Genomic DNA, 21,664 nt, shown 5'->3' with positions numbered 1-21,664 from the left:
CAGTACACTAGATAACAGAGGATCGTCACAAAGCTAACTACAGCTCCACTTTCTGTAGGCTGTGAGACAAGACTGGATCAAATTTCACATTGTAGGCAAACTGTTGGGTGTGTCTTGTCCTCCAAAGGCACCAATCAGAAAGCTGGTCCAACCCATTGGTGTTGCAAATAAATACAGCCAAAAAGATTCACTAGAATACCAGAACTGAGAGGTTATAACTATCAGGAATGTTTGAACCAGCTAGGGCTCTTTTTTCTAGAGAGAAGGCTGAGGCGTGATCTGATAAGAGAGGCGTTTCTCGCTGTGTGTGGGGGGGGGGGGGGGGGGAAGGCAGGAGAGATTAAATGACAAAAAGTATAGTGGTGCAAAACAAAAGGAGATGGTAATGCGACAAGCAAAGAAACAAAATATGGGTCCAGAGGAGTTGTAAATGGGAATAGCAGAATCATGATCTCATTGAATGGTGTAACAGGCTCCAGGGGCTGAATGAACTCCTCCTGTTCCTATGTAACAGTGGGAGGTGTTCAAAATGTATTTGGAGAAGTACAAAGGCCTGTGCATGCCACTTGGCCAACAAAGGCAGTGAGAGACGGTATAAAACTGAACTCAAAGCCTGCAGCTTGAAGAAAGAACTACAACTCCCACAATCTCCTGCGGTCCGACGACATGCGCCTGAAGAAGCGATCCCATAATGCCGCAGCGCTCGCTACTTTGCATAATGGCGTTCTCTTTTCCCAATTTAACGACCAGTTGTTTGGAGAAAGGCCGCTGGCAGCTGAGCGGGAGAACACGTGCTGTTCGACACGGACTGGGCCGCTCGGGGGCCATGTGGTGACGGCCTCACCCTGACTGTGAGCGGGGGTGGACGGGCCTTGGTCTGGGCCGCGGCACTTTTTTCAGTATGCCTTAAACTAATGAGTAAGGAAAATAACGGTCCGGGGTGACGCCCGGGTCCTCGCCGCCTTGTGCGAGAGGAATTTTTGAGCGGGTAAAGGTCGCCTTTGTGGTGACCCGCCTACTTTGTGGGATGCCGCAGTGCAGCGATCTGCCCGGCCCTGCAACCTATTCAATAAAAAGACAGATTATGCAAGTAGGATAACAAAATACTGCAGATGCTGGAAATCCGAAATAACAACAGAAAATGCTGCACAAACTCAGCAGGCCAGGCAACATCGACGTTTCCGGTCGAAGACCCTTTTTCAAAACTGGAAAGGAAATGAAATAGATCGAAAGGCAGGGCTGCCAGAGAACAAAAGAAGTGGAGAGACATTAAGAGGTATTCAAAACGAGATGAGATGGCGATAGGACTTGTGGAGACAAAAGACGGCTCAGATTCAAGTAGCAGCGCTTTAATCTACCATTAGCGACTACTCATTTGCTCAACCAGGGTTCCGCTCTCCTGTGGTTGACATGTTCCATTTCCCGTACGACGGATACCGTAATGCCACAGCGCTCTACTTTGCATAATAACAATTCTTTTCCAATTCCTATTTACCAGCTCTTTGGGGAAAGGCGCTGGGAGCTGGGCGGGGAGAGATTGCTGGTCGACAGGGATAGGCGCTTGAGGGAAATAAACTTGCAGGGCTACGGGGATAGAGCGGGGGAATGGGACTGACTGGATCGCTCTACAGAGAGCCGGCACGGACCCGATGGGCCGAATGGCCTCCTTCTGTGCCTTATGTTCTGTGCATGTTACACTAGAGTGGAATGCAAGAGGGGAATCAAAGCCTTTCCACCATCTACAAGGCACAAGTAAGGAGTGTGATGGAATACTCTCCACTTGCCTGGATGAGTGCAGCTCCAACAACACGCAAGCTCGACATCATCCGGGACAAACAGCCCGCTTGATTGGCACCCGATCCACCACCTTAAACATTCACTCCCTCCACCACCGGCGCACCGTGGCTGCAGTGTGTACCATCTACAAGATACACTGCAGCAACTCGCCAAGGCTTCTTCGGCAGCACCTCCCAAACCCGCGACCTCTTCCACCTAGAAGGACAAGGGCAGCAGGTGAATGGGAACACCACCACCTCCAAGTTCCCCTCCCAAGTCACACACCAGCCTGACTGGGAAATATATCGCCGATCCTTCATCGTCACTGGGTCAAAATCTTGGAACTCCCTCCCTCCCTAACAGCACTGTGGGAGCACCTTCACCACACGGACTGCAGCGGTTCAAGAAGGCGGCTCACCACCACCTTCTCAAGGGCCATTAGGGATGGGCAATAAATGCCCACACCCCATGAATGGTTTTTAAAAAAGTAGTAGCTGGGCCTACAATACTGTAACAGCAAATTTCCAACCTTCACATGCACCTCCCACCTGGGAGTGATTTTACCTTCTTAAGATTAAAGAGCTTTCATCCCAGACTGGGGGAGGCCTGATTGTGTAAACTTCCAGTCTGCAGCATGTGTCTGCAATGTAACAATGCAGTTGTGACATTTATAACCAACTTGACGTAAGTGAGTTGGTTGGTCACAGGAAGGCTGGCATAGTCTCATTGCGTACGAGGCAGTGCTGGCGACCGTGGGGGCACAGAGTAGAACCTCAGGAGCTGCTCCTTCCCGGGGCCGCTAGCAACCGTTGGTGGCCTACAGCAGAGGGCCCAGCAGGTTCCGACAGGCCAGGAACGGGGGTTTATGCTCACTGTACAAACAACCGCAGGCAAGATCAGCAGGCAGAAAATGGAAATCATTAATAAATGGGCTATTGGCAAGCTTTTAGACGTGCGGTTTTGTGTGATGCTGCTGGCGTTGCTGCTGTGGAATCTGCGCTGCAACGTAGCAGACTCATTTCAAAGCCAAAAGGAAAAAAAACCTGCATTTATATCTCACCTTTCCCAACCTCAGGACGTCCCAAAGCGCTTTACAGCCAATTAAGTACTTTGGAAATGCCAATTGTTGTAATGCAGGGAACGCAGCAGATTTATAGTGCACAGCAAGATCCCAATGTGATAATAACCAGATAAACCATTTTAGTGATGCTCGCTGAGGGATAAATATTGGCCAGGACACCGGGGAGAGCTCCTCTGGCTCTTCTGGAAATAGTGCTGCGGGATCTTTCACATCCACCTGAGCGAGCAGACGGGGCCTCAGTTTAACATCTCATCTGAAAGACGGCACCTCCGACAGTGCAGCGAAACTCCCTCAGCACTGCACTGGGAGTGCCAGCCTAGATTATACACTCAAGACACTGGAGCAGGGGTTGAACCCATGACCTATTGAGCCTGTAGAAGGGAGTGTGCTACCCACTGGGCCACTTCAAGAGGCACTGCCATCTTTTGCCACTTTTTACAATCGAACTAGGACTCAAGAAACACAGGGAGGAACTGGGATTTCCAGCTCCTTCATAGTTTGTTTGTAGCGAGCAAATGACAATCAAATTAGACGTGCAATAATCATGAGGATGGATGGCGTGAATCATAGAGCAGTTCTCCTTAGAGCAGAGAAGGTTAAGAGGAGATTTAATAGAGGTGTTCAAAATCATGAGGCATTTTGATAGAGTAAATAAGGAGAAACTGTATCCAGTGGCAGGAAGGTCATTGAGCAGAGGACACAGATTTAAGGTGATTAGCAAAAGAGCCAGGGGGGAGAGGAGGAGCACTTTTTTACGGAGCACGTTGTTGTGATCTGGAATGCGCTGCCTGAAAGGGCGGTGGAAGCAGATTCAATAGTAACTTTCAAAATAGAATTGGATAAATACTTGAAGGGAAAAATTTACACGGCTATGGGGAGGGGAGCGGGGGAGTGGGATCGCTCTTTCAAAAAGCCTGCAGAGGCACAAGGGGCCGAATGGCCTCCTTCTGCGCTGTATCATTCTCTGATAGCAAAACAGATTAAAAAGATAGGGAGTTGACTGAAGATGGCGCCTTCCAAGCAATGCCAGACCCCCCACAGGCATTGGCTACGTTTCATTAGGGATGGGCAAGAGAGGAACACAACAGCTCAACAGCACTGAACAAGTGGTGTGACCTTTGAACCCTTGCTGTGCCAGCAACACTCCATGGTAAAAGAAAGACAGACATTTTATATCCGCCTCAGGACATCCCAAAGCACTACCGTCGATGAGGTACTTTTTTTGGAAGTGTAGTCACTGTTGTAATGTAGGAAAAACGGCAGCCAATTTGTGCACAGCAAGCTCCCACAAACAGCAATGTGATAATGACCAGATAATCTGTTTTAGTGATGTTGATTGAGGGATAAATATTGGCCAGGACACCGGGGAGAACTCCCCCCTGCTCTTCTTCGAAATAGTGTCATGGGATTCTTTAAGGCCACCCGAGAGAGCAAACGTGGACCTCGGTTAGCATCTCATCCGAAAGACGGCACCTCCAACAGTGCAGCGCTCCCTCAGCACTGCACTGGGTGTGTCAGCCTAGATTTTTATGCTCAAGTATCTGGAGTGGGGCTTGTAACCCATGATCTTCTGAGTCGGAGGTGAGAGTGCCGCCCACTGAGCCACGGTTAACACAGGATGGACCTGCCCAGGGTGGCAGTGCATGCAACACTCACGATACAACCTCACGCAGCTCCCAATGGCCACAGACGAGAAGTTAATTCTGGTGTTTAAAAGAGGCGATCGGTATTCGTGGTTAGAGAGGAAATAAAGGCAGGGAATTGGGGTTAAAGAGATAGAACTGTCATGGTGTACAAAATGGAGTAGTCAGCAAGATGGCCTTCTCTTGTCCCTTGGACTCTCCTTACTAATTTAGCACTAGTGTTTTTATAGACATGATTCATGAGATAGAAGGCGGTGAGACAGGGCCTGGGGCAATTGAGGAGAGACCGGGTAAAGTGGTGAGACTGTGGGGAGGGGGGTGGGATTTATCCCTCAACCAACATCGCTAAAAAAACAGATTATCTGGTCATCACACTGCTTTTTGTGGGAGCTTGCTGTGCGCAAATTGGCTGTCGCATTTCCTACATTACAACAGTGACTACACTTCAAAAGTACTTTATTTGTTGCAAGGCGCTTTTGGGACGTCCTGAGGAGCTATATAAATGCAAGTCTTTCTTTAAGGAGAGCGGGAAAAGAGGGGATATGGACGGGGGTGGCGGGGGTGCGAAATTAAGGAGAGATCGGGACAAGTGGGGAGAAGTGGGAGGGGAATCGGGTCGAGATAGTCTGAATTCCCAACCATTGTGAGGACTCTCCAGAGGCACTGTGGGAGGTCTTCGTCAGCACATCCTTTGTGACTGCGACAAAGGTAAACTGTCCCTCTTCGTCCTTCTTGCTTGTCTGCAGCCTTTGACACGGTTGACCACTCCATCCTTCTCCAACGCCTCTCCACCATCGTCCAGCTGGGTGTGACTGCACTCGCCTGGTTGCATTCTTATCTATCTAATCGTAGCCAGAGAATCACCTGCAATGGCTTCTCTTCCCGCTCCCGCACCGTTACCTCTGCTGTCCCCCAAGGATCTATACTTGGCCCCCTCATCTCATTTCTCATCTACATGCTGCCCCTTGGCGATATCATCTGAAAACACAGCGTCAGTTTCCACGTGTACGCTGACGACACCCAGCTCTACCTCACCACCACCTCTCTCGACCCCTCCACGGTCTCTAAATTGTCAGATTGCTTGTTCAACATAGAGTTCTGGATGAACAAAAATTTTCTCCAATTAAATATTGGGAAGACCGAAGCCATTGTTTTTGGTCCCTGCCACAAACTCCGTTCCCTAGCCACCGACTCCATCCCTCTCTCTAACATCTGTCTGAGGCTGAACCACACTGTTCGCAACCTTGGTGTCATATTTGACCCTGAAATGAGCTTCCGACCACATATCCGCAGCATAACAAAGACCGCCTACTTCCACCGCCCATCTCCGCCCCTTGCGTCAGCTCATCCGCTGCTGAAACCCTCATCCATGCCTTTGTTACCTCCAGACTTGACTATTCCAACACACTCCTGGCCGGCCTCCCACATTCCACCCTACGTAAACTTGAAGTCATCCAAAACTCGGCTGCCCGTGTCCTAACTCACACCAAGTCCCGTTCACCCATCACCCCTGTGCTCGCTGACCTACATTGGCTCCTGGTTAAGCAGCGCCTCGATTTCAAAATTCTCATCCTTGTTTTCAAATCCCTTCATGGCCTCGCCCCTCCCTATCTCTGTAATCTCCTTCATCCCTACAACCACCCCCCGAGATATCTGCGCTCCTCTAATTCTGCCCTCCTGAGCATCCCTGTTTATAATCACTCAACCATTGGTGGCCGTGCCTTCTGTTGGCTGGGCCCTAAGCTCTGGAATTCCCTCCCTACACCTCTCCGCCTCGCTACCTCTCTTTCCTCCTTTAAGACACTCCTTAAAACCGACCTCTTTGTCCAAGCTTTTGGTCACCTGCCATAATTTAACCTTATGTGACTCGGTGTCAAATTTTTTGTCTTAAGATACTCCTGTGAAATACCTTGGGACAATTTATTACATTAAAGGCACTATATAAATACAAGTTGTTGTTGTTGTTGATAGGTTATCAAGGTCAAACTCTTGTAGCTCGCTTGTCTGTCACACTCGGAAGTGTGACATATGTAAACTGTACGTGACATTTACATCCGATGAGCTTAATTTTCATAAACCAACCACAATCTTTCAAACAAAAAGCATTATAAAAAATGAGATAAAAAGCCAGTCATTTCCTTCTGTTTTTTTCTGACCCGGGTACTTTCCTCAGCCACAGTAATTCGCTTCCGTTTGACCTTGAGATGCCCACCTCGTTACACAGGGAGTCTCCCCACTTTATCCCGTCTCTCCTGCTTCGGGAGTACCTGAGCAAGGGCTCTTCAAGGAACAGGCAAGTGGGAAGACAGCTCCCCCTTAGTGAAGGAACATTGCCCCACGTGCTCCAGATCCCACACTACCTATGAGCAATGTCACAGGAGATCATCGAAAAATGAGTAGACCAAACGCATTGATGCATAGAAATTCTGTGAGTCACACGGGTGTTGTGCTAATTCGAATCCTCGCCTTAATGAATGTGAATGATCTCCACAATGAACAATGTGATGGACACTTTCTAGAGCAAGATTATATAGACTGTACAGCACAGAAACAGGCCGTTCGGCCCAAGTGGTCCATGCCGGCGTTTATGCTCCACACGAGCCTGCTCCCCACCTCTCTTCATCTGACCCTATCAACATGTCCTTCTATTCCTTTCTCCCTCATGTGTTTGTCTAGCTTTGTGACAGCTGTGGCTCAGTTGGTAACACCCTCGCCTCGGAATCAGAAAGCTTGTGGGTTCAGCCCCACTCCAGAGACTTAAGCACAAAAAGCTAGGCTGGCACTCCAGTGCAGTACTGAGGGAGCGCTGCACTGTCAGAGGTGCTGTCCTCTCGGATGAGATGTTAAACTGGAGGCCCAGTTTGCTTTCTTTCTCAGGCGGACAGAAAAGATCTCATGGCACTATTTTGAAGAAGAGCAGGGGAATTATCCCCAGTGTCCTGGGGCCAATATTTATCCCTCAACCAACATCGCAAAAACAGATTATCTGGTCATTATCACATTGCTGTTTGTGGGAGCTTGCTGTGCGCAAATTGGCTGCCCCGTTTCCTACATTACAACAGTGACTACACTTCAAAAATACTTCATTGGCTGTAAAGCGCTTTGGGACATCCTAGGGACATGAAAGGCGCTACAGAAATGCAAGGCTTTTCTTTCTTCCTCTTGAATGGATCCGTGCTCTTCGCCTCAGCTATCCCCTGTGGTAGCGAGTTCCATGTTTTACCCATTTTAACCATTAGATTGATTGTTCATCGCTTGTGAGGTCGTCTGTTTCCTCTGTATTTATATTTTTTATGTAATTTTTTTAATGTTTTCATGTTTTCTTAAACCCTGTCCTTTTCCTGTAATGTATTCATCCTGTGGCTAGCTCTTTGGCCTAGCGCTGAATGTGAGAGCCCCACACAGACCGCTGTCACTGGGAGAGGCTGTTTTTCGTTTCAGTAGCACTTCATTGGAATTCTGAAAACTCCCACAAATGGAGGTGGATAAATGATGTGGAAAAGCAGCCCAAGAACACTGCTAACGTAGTTCACAGTAACAACAACAACTTGCATTTATATAGCGCCTTGAATGCAGCAAAACATCCCAAGATGCTTCACAGGAGCGATTATCAAACAAAATTTGACAATAAAAGAAAGACTTGCATTTCTATGGCGCCTTTCACGACCACTGGACGTCTCAAAGCGCTTTACAGCCAATGAAGTACTTTTTTGAAGTGGAGTCACTGTTGTAATGTAGGAAACGCGGCAGCCAATTTTCTGAGGAGAAGGCTGCATGAATATCCCCATCCTGAATGATGGAATTATTAATTCCCCAGTCTCATCCCCTAAGGGTCCAACGTTTACTTTAGCTACTCTCTTCCTTTTTATATACTTGTAGAATCTCTTACTGTCTGTTTTTATATTTCTTGCTACTTTACTCTCAATCTATTTTCTCCTTCTTTATTATTTTTTTAGTCATCCTTTGCAAGTTTCTAAAAATGTCCCGATCTTCTGGCCTACCACTAATCTTTGCAACATTGTATACCTTCTCTTTCAATTTGATACCATCCTTAACTTCCTTAGTTAGCCACGGATGGTGCATCCTTTGTAACACTGTCATGGTAAACTTGACTGAATCTCCATCTGACTGAATGTAAAAGTGACCAAATTTTACCATCATGCTTCACGAGGACAAAGACTGGTTGCTGTGAGAACTTTGCAAAATAAACTGTTTGGCTTGTAAGCTGTAAAAGCTGCCAATTGTCTTGCAACAGATATGGAAAACAAGCTTATTGAAGTTCTGTGGGAACAAACTATTGACTGTGAAATCAGTGCAATAACAGAAACATCTTCAGACTATGGAATGTACCGCACCTTGAAGGCCCACAGGAGCCTAACAAACTAGTGATAAGAGGGTCTGGGAAACAACGGCCGGCCAGTATGCCATATAGTTAGGGACATGTAGGTAGTGGGAGGGTTGCCAAACTTTGAGGTATAAAAGGTACTGTTTCAAAACATTCGGCGCTATAGTCGATGGTGACCTGGTCAGTTACCAGTTAAAGTTAGTCATACATCTAGTCATCATTGAATTGACCTCTCACCCGGTGAATAGTATGTATGTGGTTTTGCTGATAATCCCCTGAGCTTAAAGTAAATGATTTTAGATGCTTGCTTGTGATAAGTACATGAATTGAGTAGTTTGTATTCTGGTAATTACTTGTAACCTCTTGTTGATTTTTCACAGATTCATTGGGTTTTGTGTTGTCTGTTCCACGAGTCTGAACTCTATAAATGGTCAGACAATCAGAACGTCTTACACCTTCTCATAGAGTCTTTCTTTCTCACTGGAATATATCTTTGTTGAGAGTTATGAAATATTTCCTTAAAAGTCTGCCACTGCTTATCTACCGTCTTACCTTTAAATCTATTTTCCCAGTCCACTTTAGCCAACTCTGTCTTCATAAACTTAAATAAAGGCAATTACAAGGGTAAGACACTAGTTTCAGACCCAAGTTTCTCACCCTCAAACTGAATGTGAAATTCTGTCATGTTATGATCACTCTTCCCTAGAGGATCATTTACAATGAGATCATTAATTAATCCTGTCTCATTACGCAATACCAGATCTAAAATAGCCTGCTCCCTGGTTGGTTCCACAATGTATTGTTCTAAGAAACTGTCCTGAATATACTCTATGAACTCGTCCTCAAGGCTATCTTTGCCAATTTGATTTGTCCAATCTATATGAAGATTAAAATCATCCACAATTATTGCAGTACCTTTCTTACAAGCCCCCATTATTTCTTGATTTACACTCTGTCCCACAGTGTAGCTACTTTTATTAGGACAGGTGACCAAAAGCTTGGTCAAATAGGTAGGATTTAAGGAGCACCTTAAAGGAGGAGAGAGAGGTAGAGAGGGTGGAGAGGTTCCAGAGCTGAGGGCCCAGGCAACTGAAGGCTCGGCCATCAATGGTGGAGTGATTAAAATTGGGGATGCGCAAGCAGCCAGAATTGGAGAAGGGCAGAGATCTCGGAGGGTTGTGGGGCTGGAGGAGGTTACAGAGATAGGGAAGGGGCGAGGTCATGGAGGGATTTGAAAACAAAGATAGAATTTTAAAATCAAGGCATTGCTGGACCGGGAGCCAGTGTAGGTCAGTGAGGGGGGAGGGGGAGGGGAGTATTTTGCTTTTGTGTAGGTCAGTGAGCACAGGAGTAATGGGTGAATGGGACTTGGTGCGAGTTAGGATACAGGCAGCAACATTTTAGATGCGCTCAAGTTTATGTAGAGTGGAAGATGGGAAGCTGATCAGCAGAGCATTGGATTAGACCAGACTAGAAGTAACAAAGACACGGGTGAAGGGTTCAGCAGCAGATTAGAGACAATAATCCAGGACAAAATTAATTGACATTTGAATAAATGAAAGTCAGCATGGATTTGCTAAACATAAATTGTGTTTGACTAACTTGTTTGAGTTCTTTGATGAAGTAACAGAGAGGATTGATGAGGGTAGTGCAGTTGATGTTGTGTATATGGACTTTCAAAGGGTGTTTGACAAAGTGCCACATAATAGACTTGTTGGCAAAATTAAAGCCCATGGGATTAAAGGGACAGTGGCAGCGTGGGTACGAAATTGGCTAAGGGACAGAAAGCAGAGAGTCGTGGTGAATGGTTGTTTTTCAGACTGGAGGGAGGTGTACAGTGGTGTCCTCCAGGGGTCGGTATTAGGACCACTGCTCTTTCTGATATATATTAATGACCTGGGCTTGATAATGGATAGACAGGGCATAATTTCAAAGTTTGCAGGTGAAACGAAACTCTGAAATGTCGTAAACAGTGTGGAGGATAGTAACAGACTTCAGGAAAACATAGATAGACTGGTGAAATGGGAAGACATGTGGCAGATAAAATTTAACTCAGAGAAGTGTGAAGTGATCATAGAATCTTACAGCACAGAAGGCGGCCATTCAGCCCATTGTGCCTGTGCCGGCTCTTTGGTGGAGCTCTCCGGTTAGTCCCACTCCCCCGCTCTTTCCCCATAACCCTCTTCAAGTACATGTCCAATTCATTGTTGAAAGTTCCTAATGGAATCTGATTCCACCACCCTTTCAGGCAGTGCATTCCAGATCATAACAACCCTCTGTGTGAAGAATTGTCTCCCCATTTCCCCTCTAGTTCTTATCTCTGACCTCTGGTTATTGACCCACTTGCCAGAGGAAACAGTTTCTTCCTACTTGCTCTATCAAACCCCCGATAATTTTGAATACCTCTATTAAGTCTCCCTGAACCTTCGCTGCTCTAAGGAGAACAAGCCCAGCTTCTCCAATCTTTCCACATAACTGAAGTCCTTCATCCCTGGTATCATCCTGGTAAATCTCCTCTGCACCCTCTCCAGGGCCTTGACACCTTTCCTAAAGTGTGGTGCCCAGAACTGGACACAATACTCCAGCTGAGGCCTAACCAGTAAAGGTTTAGCATAACTATCTTGTTTTTGTATTCAATGCCTCTATTTACAAAGCAAAGTATCCCATACGCTTTCTTAACTGCCTTATCAACTTGCCCTGCCACCTTCAAGGATTTGGGAATATGCACCCCCAGGTCCCTCTGCTCTTGCACCCCCTCAAAATAGTCCCATTTAGATTATACTGCCTCTCCATGCTGTTTCTCCCAAAGTGCATCACTTCACACTTATCCACATTTCATCTGCCATGTGTCTGCGATTTCACCAGTCTGCCTGTGTCCTCCTGAAATCTGCTGCTATCTTGTTCACTATTTACTACGTTGCCAAGTTTTGGCTCACCCGCAAACTTCAAAATTGCACTCCCTGGCCTGGAGTTTCCGCAGTTAGTTGTTTAATTGTCCACTACCATTCACGACTGAATGTGGCAGGACTGCAGAGATTTGGTCTGATCTGTTGATTGTGGGATCACTTAACTCTGTCTATAGCATGCTGCTTCCACTGTTTAGCATGCATGTAGTCCTGTGTGATGTAGCTTCCCCAGGTTGGCACCTCATTTTCAGGTTTTTAAAAATTCATTGATAGGATGTGGGCGTCGCTGGCTAGGCCTGCATTTAGTGCCCATCCCTAATTGCCCTTGAGAAGATGGTGGCGAGCCGTCTTCTTGAACCGCTGCAGTCCATATGGTGTAGGTACACCCACAATGCTGTTAGGAAGGGAGTTCCAGGATTCTGGCCCAGCGACAGTGAAGGAACGGCGATACAGGTCCAAGTCAGGATGGTGTGTGGCTTGGAAGGGAACTTGTCGGTGGTGATGTTCCCATGCGTCTGCTGCCCTTGTCCTTCTAAGTGGTAGAGGTCGCGGGTTTGGAAGGTGCTGTTGAAGGAGCTTTGGCGAGTTGCTGCAGTGCATCTTGTAGATGGTACACACTGCAGCCACAGTGCGCCGGTGGTGGAGGGAGTGAATGTTGAAGGTGGTGGATGGAGTGCCAATCAAGCGGGCTGCTTTATCCTGAATGGTGTCGCGCTTCTTGAGTGTTGTTGAAGCTGCACTCATCCAGGCAAGTGGAGAGTATTCCATCACACTCCTGACTTGTGCCTTGTAGATGGTGGAAAGGCTTTGGGGAGTCAGGAGGTGAGACACTCGCCGCAGAATTCCCAGCCTCTGACCTACCCTTGTAGCCACAGTATTTATATGGCTGGTCCAGTTCAGTTTCTGATCAATGGTAACCCCCAGGATGTTGATAGTGGTATGCTCTTCTGCACTCCCCATTGAACCAGGGCTGGTCCCCTGGCTTGATGGTAATGGTAGAGTGAAGGATATGCCAGGCCATGAGGTTACAGATTGTGGTGGAATACAACTCTGCTGCTAATGGCCCACAGCATCTCATGGCTGTGCAGTTTTGAGCTGCTAGATCTGTTCCGAATCTATCCCATTTACAGCAGAGGAGGTGGACCTGTGTGGGAGCGGCAGCGGGACCTGAGAGAAGGGGGAGCGGCCATAAAGGAGCGCTGCAAGTTGGGAAAGAGTCCGAGAGCGGGAGTAGTTAAACAACAACAACTGTGAAACCTCTAAAGTAACATCACAACCAGGAAAGGAGCTGATTGGTAAGTAGGACCTGGTGAGTATTTCTACAGTCCAGTCGTTGAAGTAAAAGGAAGGTCTCTAGTTTAGAGTTAGTGTTTAAAGTGAAGTAAGGTCCCTAGTGTATTTAATATTCTTTAATTTAAAGGGAGTAAGTTAAGGTTAGGACATGGCAGGGCAGCTCGGCAGCGTGGAGTGCTCCTCCTGTGCTATGTGGGAAGTCAGGGACACTTTCGGTGTCCAGGGCGAACACATGTGCAGGAAGTGTCTCCAGCTGCAGCTACTCAAAATCCGCGTTTCGGAGCTGGAGCTGCGGCTGGAGACACTGTGGAGAATCCGCAAAGCTGAGATCTTCGTGGATAGCACGTTTAATGAGATGGTCACACCGCAGGTAAAGAGTGCACAGGCAGACAGGGAATGGGTGACCGCCAGAGTAAAATAACTAGGAAGGTAGTGCAGGAGTCCCCTGGGTCCATCCCCCTCTCCAACAGATTTTCCGTTTTGGGTACTGATGGGGAGATGGTTTCTCAGGGGAATGCAGCAAGAGCCAAGTCTGTGGCACTACGAGTGACTCAGCTGCACAGGAGGGGAGGAAAAAGAGTGGGAGAACAATAGTGATAGGGGATTCTATCATAAGGGGAACAGATAGACGTTTCTGTGGCCGCAGACATGACTCCAGGATGGTATGTTGCCTCCCTGGTGCCAGGGTCAAGGATGTCATTGAACGGCTGCAGGGCATTCTGAAGGGGGAGGGCGAATAGTCAGAGGTCGTGGTTCACATTGGTACCAACGACATGGGTAGAAAGAGGGATGAGGTCCTGCAGCAAGAATTTAGGGAGCTGGGTAGCAGATTAAAAAGCAGGCCCTCAAAGGTTGTAATCTCTGGATTACTCCCGGTGCCACGTGCTAGTGAGTATAGGAATAGGAGGATAGAGCAGATGAATGTGTGGCTAAAGAGTTGGTGCAGGAAGGAGGGCTTTAGTTTCCTGGATCACTGGGTCTGCTTCTGGGGAAGGTGGGACCTGTACAAGTCGGACGGGTTGCACCTGAACCAGAACGGGACAAATATCCTTGCGGGGAGGTTTGCTCGTACTGTTTGGGGGGGGTGGGGAGAAGAATTAAACTAACTTGGCAGGGGGAAGGGATATGGAGTGGAGCTATAATAGGGGGTGATGTACAGCCAAATATAGAGGAAAAAACAAGGCAGCCTGGAAGGCAGAGCAAATATGTAACGGCACAAGGGAGTATGGCAAGGCTGGATGGCATTTATTTTAATGCAAGGAGTCTTGCGAGTAAGGCAGATGAATTGAAGGTGGTGTTGAACACATGGGAATAAGATATTGTTGCTATCACGGAGACATGGTTGAGGGAGGGGCAGGACTGGCAGCTCAATATTCCGAGGTATAGAATCTTCAGTCGAGACAGAGGGGGGTGTAAAAGAGGAGGGGGTGTCGCAATATTAATCAAGGAGTCATTTACTGCTGTAAGGAGGAATGATATATTAGCGGGTTCCTCTAATGAGGCCATATGGGTAGAACTTAAAAACAAAAAGGGGGCAAGCACTTTGCTGGGAGTGTACTATAGGCCCCCAAACAGTCAGGGGGAGATAGAGGAACAGATATGTAGGCAAATCTCAGAGAAGTGTAGAAATAATAGGGTAATAATAGTAGGGGGATTTCAACTTCCCCAATATTAATTGGGATAGTCAGAGTGTGAAAGGCTTAGAGGGTGCGGAATTCTTAAAGTGCATCCAGGAGAGCTTTTTGAGCCAGCATGTAAAAAGTCCTACAAGAGAGGGGGCGGTACTGGACCTAATTCTAGGGAATGTAGCTGGGCAAGTGGTAGATGCGTCAGTAGGAGAGCATTTTGGTGACAGTGACCATAATTCAGTGAGATTTAAGGTAGTCATGGAAAAGGACAGAGATGGACCGGAAATAAAGGTTCTAAATTGGGGGAAAGCCGATTTTAATATAAGGCAGGATCTGGCCAAAGTGGATTGGGATAAGCTACTTGTAGGAAAATCCACATCAGAGCAGTGGGAGTCTTTCAGAAAGGAATTAGAGAGAGTACAACGCCAACATGTTCCCATAAAGGTCAAGGGTGGAACCAACAAGCCCAGGGAACCCTGGATGCCAAGGGATATACAAGAATGGATTAGGAAAAAAGGGAGGCTTATGGCAGATACAAAGGACTAAAAGCAGTGGAAGCCCTAGAGGAGTATAGAAAGTGCAGGGGGGTACTTAAAGAAGTTAGCAGAGCGAAGAGGGGGCATGAAAAAACATTGGCGGGCAAAATAAAGGAAAATCCCAAGGTGTTTAATAAGTATATTAAGGGCAAGAGGACAACCAGGGAAAGAGTAGGGCCCATTAGGGACCAAAGTGGCAATCTGTGTGTAGAGCCGGAAGATGTAGGTGAGGTTTTAAATGAATATTTTGCATCCGTGTTCACTATGGAGAAGGACAATATAGGCATCAAAATCAGGCAGGGGGATTGAGATATACTTGAACAAATTATTGAGGGGGAGGAGGTACTAGCGGTTTTAGCGGGCTTAAAAGTGGATAAATCCCCAGGCCTGGACGAGATGTAGGGGCTCAGACACAAATTTTCAGAACCTCTCTGGCCACAGGAGATGTGCCAGAGAACTGGAGAACAGCTAACGTAGTACCATTATTCAAGAAGGGTAGTAGGGATAAACCAGGGAATTACAGGCCAGTGAACCTAACATCAGTGATAGGGAAATTATTGGAAAAAATTCTGAGGGACAGAATTAGTCTCCACTTGGAGAGGCAAGGATTAATCAGGGATAGTCAGCATAGCTTTGTCAGGGGGAGATCATGTCTAACCAAATTGATTGAATTTTTTGAGGGGTTGCCTAGGTGTGCGGATGAGGGTAGTGCAGTTGATGTAGTCTACATGGACTTCAGTAACGCATGGGAGACTGGTCAAGGTGGTAAGGGCCCATGGGATCCAGGGCAATTCGGCACATTGGATCCAAAATTGGCTTAGTGGCAGGAGGCAGAGGGTGATGGTCGAAGGTTGTTTTTGTGACTGGAAGCCTGTGTCCAGTGGTGTACCGCAGGGATCGGTGCCAGGTCCTTTGCTGTTTGCGGTCTACATTAATGATTTAGATATGAATGTAGAAGGTATGATCAGTAAGTTCGCAGATGACACGAAAATTGGTGGGGTGGTAAATAGCGAGGAGGGAAGCCTCAGGCTACAGGACAATATAGACGGGTTGGTTAGATGGGCAGAACAGTGGCAAATGGAATTTAACCCTGAAAAGTGTGAGGTGATGCATTTTGGGAGGACTAACAAGGCAAGGGAATACACAATGAATGGCAGGATCCTAGGAAAGACAGAGGATCAGATGGACCTTGGTGTGCATGTACATAGATCCCTGAAGGCAGCAGGACAGGTGGATAAGGTGGTTAAAAAGGCATATGGGATACTTGCCTTCATTAGCCGAGGCATAGAATATAAGAGCAGGGAGGTTATGATGGAGCTGTACAAAACGCTAGTTAGGCCACAGCTGGAGTACTGTGTGCAGTTCTGGTCGTCACACTATAGGAAGGATGTGATTACATTGGAGAAGGTGCAGAGGAGATTCACCAGGATGTTACCTGGGCTGGAGCGCTTCAGCTATGAAGAGAGACTGGACAGGCTGGGGTTGTTTTCCTTGGAGCAGAGAAGGCTGAGGGGGGACCCGATTGAGGTGTACAAAATTATGAGGGGCATAGATAGGGTAGAGGGAAACCTTTCCCCTTAGTAGAGGGGTCAATAACCAGGGGGCATAGTTTCAAGGTAAGGGACAGGAGATTTAGGTGGGATTTGAGGAAAAACTTTTTCACCCAGAGGGTGGTTGGAATCTGGAACTCACTGCCTGAAAGGGTGGTAGAGGCAGGAACCCTCACAACATTCAAGAAGCATTTAGATGAGCACTTGAAACGCCATAGCATACAAGGCTATGGACCAAGTGCTGGAAAATGGGATTAGAATAGACAGGGCTTGATGGCCGACGTGGACACGATGGGCCTCTTTCTGTGCTGTATAAATCTATGACTATTTAGTATGGTGGTAGTGCCACATAACACGATTGAGGGTGTCCTCTGTGCAAAGAGGGGACTTTGTCTCCACAAGGGCTATGCGGTGGTCACTGCTGCCAATACTGTCATGGACAGATGCATCTGCGACAGGTAGATTGGGGAGGACGAGGTCAAGTAGGTTTTTCCGTCGTGTTGGTTCTCTCACCTCCTGCCGCAGGCCCAGGCTGGCAGTGATGTGCTTCAGGACTTGGATAGCTCGGTCAGTAGTGGTGCTACCGAGCCACTCTTGGTGATGGACATTGAAGTCCCCCGCCCAGAGTACATTCTGTGCCTTTGCTGCCCTCAACCACATTGCTGTGGGTCTGGAGTCACATATAGGCCAGGCTGGGTAAGGGCAGTAGATTTCAGCCTCAGCCAAGGATCTCAGAGACCTGCCATCTTGAAAGGTTTGTGCATGTGAAACCCCCAGTTTATATTTTGCTAACAAGTCTCTTACGTGGTACTTTAGTCAGTTGACTGGCTTTGTTTCACCAAGTATTAGCTCGATCTGGATTCTAAAAGATTGAAATACTCGTGCAAAAGACACAAAGATCTGGTTCAGATCAGTTGGGTGTTACCACTATACCCTTCGGTTACATCATATATTGGGCAGTATGGGCACACTCCTGAACATAAGGCACCCGAACCGTTTACGGGAGTGAACAGCATCACTGAACTCAAGAACATCTAAGGCAGACCTGAAACTTGCAAGTCATCCATCCAAAATTATCGAAAGCCCTTGGGGGGGGGGGGGGGAAGATTTCCACTGCATATTAAATATCTTTAATAATTTGCAGGGCTATGGAGAAAGAGCAGGGGGAGTGGGACTAACTTGAACAGCTCTTTCAGAGCCGGCACAGGCACGATGGGCCGAATGGCCTCTTTGTGCTGTAAAATTCTATGAATAAGTTTTCCATTTTAGGAGAAACAGCAGCAATCTTCCTCCCTTAGAGACCATTTTACACTCCATTTTGTTTTTTAAAAATGGAAGGAAAGTTGGGGAAGAAAAGGACGTTTAACCATTTTAGACAAAAGATGATGTTTTGAATTTCAAAGTGTTTTGAGTGACCTCAGGGTTGCAGGAATCAGATTGAGGAGTTAACGTCAGTCCCCAGGCCCCCATTGCCAACTCGGCAAAAGGGCTGACCCCCTCCATTGTCACTATTGTCTCAGAACATTTACATTTAAAATAATGTCTGTCAGGATCATTGCAAGTGGAGCTTTCCATAAACAAAAGCCCAAAACCCTCCCACTTCCCTGGATCTAAAAACACCATCAACCCACAGGAAGACCGAGGCCCCCTCTTGGATTAATGTGCAACTGCACGCACGGTATCCACACAGGACCAGGACACCTGTTGGAAGAAGGTGGAACTGCAGCAAACTGCTGCCGACAGTCAAACCAGCACAAGTCAGCCCAGGAAGGCCATTCGGCCCATCTTGGTTCACAGTACCGCCCTCCCCACCCCAATCCCAGGCTTCGAACCTTCACAACCCCATCCAGTGCCCGCTCCAGGTGTTGCTCACTGTGTGAAAAGCTTCCCGACATCAATCTAAAAATGACCTTTGAACCTGTCCCCATATCCGGCTCAGTATAAAGATACGTCCTCCATTTACCTTTTTATTTCCCTCCATAAGATCACTCGCGGATCCTTTCCCAGACTGAAAGCCCAAGTCTCTCCAGCCTTTCCGCATAACTCGGACCCCTCACACCGGGGAGGAAATCAGCCCTGTGGCTCCTCTCTGCACTGCCTCCCATGCCTGAATATCTCCCTTGTATCCCAGTGAGCAGAAGTGGACACCGTATTCAAGATCTGGGGAGATTTATTTACAAAAATCTTGTCGAGATTCTAAACCATATTTTCCAGAGCAATAAACACAAAATGAAAAATAAGCATTTTAATCAGCAGCTAGCTTACAGTTCACAATGGGAGCAACCTGCACCTCACGCTGTCACGCCGCTTATCCAACCTCTTGCTGCCAGATTGGATGGGATAATTTAGTAACGCCCCCCCCCACCCCGGATTAGATTCCAGCCTGTAACTCACTCCCGTATATCTTAATATAAACCCCCTGAACTGGATTCACACGGGCCCTAGGATAATGGGGCAAAGCCTGAGGCCCGGTCACCATCAGCCCCCTGGCCGGTGAGCCCGATGGACAATGCTCACCAATTTGCTGTGCTCTCCCCCCACCCCGATCCTGTGAAATATTTACAGCCCCCTCACCCAGGTGTGTAGCAGACTCAAGATTTACACTTCCAGAAATATGTGACCGAGTGCAAGAGTGAGAGTAATAAACCAAGCCGTCACTGACAGACTGGTGATCAACAGCAGTCGGAGCTCCCACCCCACCCTGACCCCCCCAGGGTCGGAGCTCCGACCCCACCCTGACCTCCCAGGGCCAGAGCTCCGACCTCACCCTGACCCCCCACGGCCGGATCCCGGACACCATCCTGACCCCCACCCCACCCCAGGGCCGGAGCCCCGACCCCAATCTGACGCCACCCCTCCCCCGCCGGCCCAATCCCTAGGACGGAAGCCCCAGTCCAGCTCCCACAGGTCGACAGATCTTCAGTAAGGTTTGAATTTCCGTTCAGCCCTCATCAGAGCGATCTTCTGTTTATCCTGTTCAAACTTCTTCCGAAGCTGAGCGATATCTGTAAGCAAACACAATGAGCAATTGGGACTGAACTACGATATAATCAGAGAGCGCGATTGGGACTGAGCTACAATATAATCAGAGAGAGCGCGATTGGGACCGAGCTACGATATAATCAGAGAGAGCGATTGGGACTGAGCTACGATATAATGAGAGCGTGCGATTGGGACTGAGCTACGATATAATGAGAGAACGAGCGATTGGGACTGAGCTACGATATAATCAGAGAGAGCGCGATTGGGACTGAGCTACGATATAATCAGAGAGCGCGAATGGGACTGAGCTACGATATAATCAGAGAGCGATTGGGACTGAGCTACGATATAATGAGAGAGAGCGATTGGGACTGGGCTACGATATAATCAGAGAGCGTGATTGGGACTGAGCTACGATATAATCAGAGAGAGCGATTGGGACTGAGTTACGATATAATCAGAGAGCGATTGGGACGGAGCTACGATATAATCAGAGAGCGCGATTGGGACTGAGCTACGATATAATCAGAGAGCGCGACTGGGACTGAGCTACGATATAATCAGAGAGAGCGCGATTGGGACTGAGCTACGATATAATGAGAGAGAGCAATTGGGACTGAGCTACGATATAATCAGAGAGCGATTGGGACTGAGCTACGATATAATCAGAGAGCGCGATTGGGACTGAGCTACAATATAATCAGAGAGAGAGCGATTGGGACTGAGCTACGATATAATCAGAGAGAGCGCGATTGGGACTGAGCTACGATATAATCAGAGAGCGCGATTGGGACTGAGCTACGATATAATGAGAGAGAGCGCGATTGGGACTGAGCTACGATATAATCAGAGAGCGATTGGGACTGAGCTACGATATAATCAGAGCGAGCGATTGGGACTGAGCTACGATATAATCAGAGAGCGATTGGGACTGAGCTACAATATAATCAGAGAGCGATTGGGACTGAGCTACGATATAATCAGAGAGAGAACGATTGGGACTGAGCTACGATATAATCAGAGAGAGATTGGGACCGAGCTACGATATAATCAGAGAGAGCGATTGGGACTGAGCTACTATATAATCAGAGCGAGCGATTGGGACTGAGCTACGATATAATCAGAGAGCGATTGGGACTGAGCTACGATATAATCAGAGAGAGCGATTGGGACTGAGCTACGATATAATCAGAGAGCGCGATTGGGACTGAGCTACGATATAATCAGAGTGAGCGATTGGGACTCAGCTACGATATAATCAGAGCGAGCGATTGGGACTGAGCTACGATATAATCAGAGAGAGCGCGCGATTGGGACTGAGCTATGATATAATCAGAGAGAGCGATTGGGATAGAGCTACGATATAATCAGAGCGCGATTGGGACTGAGCTACGATATAATCAGAGCGCGCGATTGGGACTCAGCTGCGATATAATCAGAGCGAGCGATTGGGACTGAGCTACGATATAATCAGAGAGAGAGCGATTCGATATAATTAGAGAGCGGGATTGGGACTGAGCTACGATATAATGAGAGAGCAATTGGGACTGAGCTACGATATAATCAGAGAGCGCGATTGGGACTGAGCTACGATATAATCAGAGCGATTGGGACTGAGCTACGATATAATCAGAGAGCGCGATTGGGACCGAGCTACGATATAATCAGAGAGAGAGCGCGATTGGGACTGAGCTACGATATAACCAGAGACAGCGATTGGGACTCAGCTGCGATATAATCAGAGAGAGCGCGATTGGGACCGAGCTACGATATAATCAGAGAGAGCGCGCGATTGGGACCGAGCCACGATATAATCAGAGAGAGAGCGCGATTGGGACTGAGCTACGATATAATCAGAGAGAGATTGGAACTGAGCTACGATATAATCAGAGAGCGATGGGGACTGAGCTACGATATAATCAGA

The 21,664-nt window shown here is 47.6% G+C and overlaps 1 protein-coding gene and 1 non-coding gene across 2 annotated transcripts in view; one reads left to right on the top strand and one right to left on the bottom strand.

The window, feature by feature from the left end:
* Positions 1-901: 901 nt before the first annotated feature.
* Positions 902-1,052, top strand: LOC147098760 (U12 minor spliceosomal RNA). The gene has a single exon (XR_015073946.1). It is a non-coding gene; the product is annotated as a U12 minor spliceosomal RNA (small nuclear RNA).
* Positions 1,053-19,600: 18,548 nt separating this feature from the next.
* rrp7a (ribosomal RNA processing 7 homolog A) overlaps positions 19,601-21,664 on the bottom strand; it is a 55,396-nt gene continuing 53,332 nt past the window's right edge. The window contains exon 7 of the mRNA XM_085969432.1: positions 19,601-19,763. Coding sequence (XP_085825558.1) covers positions 19,678-19,763 — 86 coding nt within the window. The 3' untranslated portion in view covers positions 19,601-19,677. The remainder of the gene's footprint in view (positions 19,764-21,664) is intronic.

Source organism: Somniosus microcephalus, chromosome 28, assembly GCF_052327205.1.
Source record: "Somniosus microcephalus isolate GS21.2 chromosome 28, FLI_Smic_1.0, whole genome shotgun sequence".
NCBI classification, from domain to species: domain Eukaryota; kingdom Metazoa; phylum Chordata; class Chondrichthyes; order Squaliformes; family Somniosidae; genus Somniosus; species Somniosus microcephalus.
Note: the sequence above shows the minus strand (reverse complement) of the source record. Positions and strands in the feature narration are given on the sequence as shown.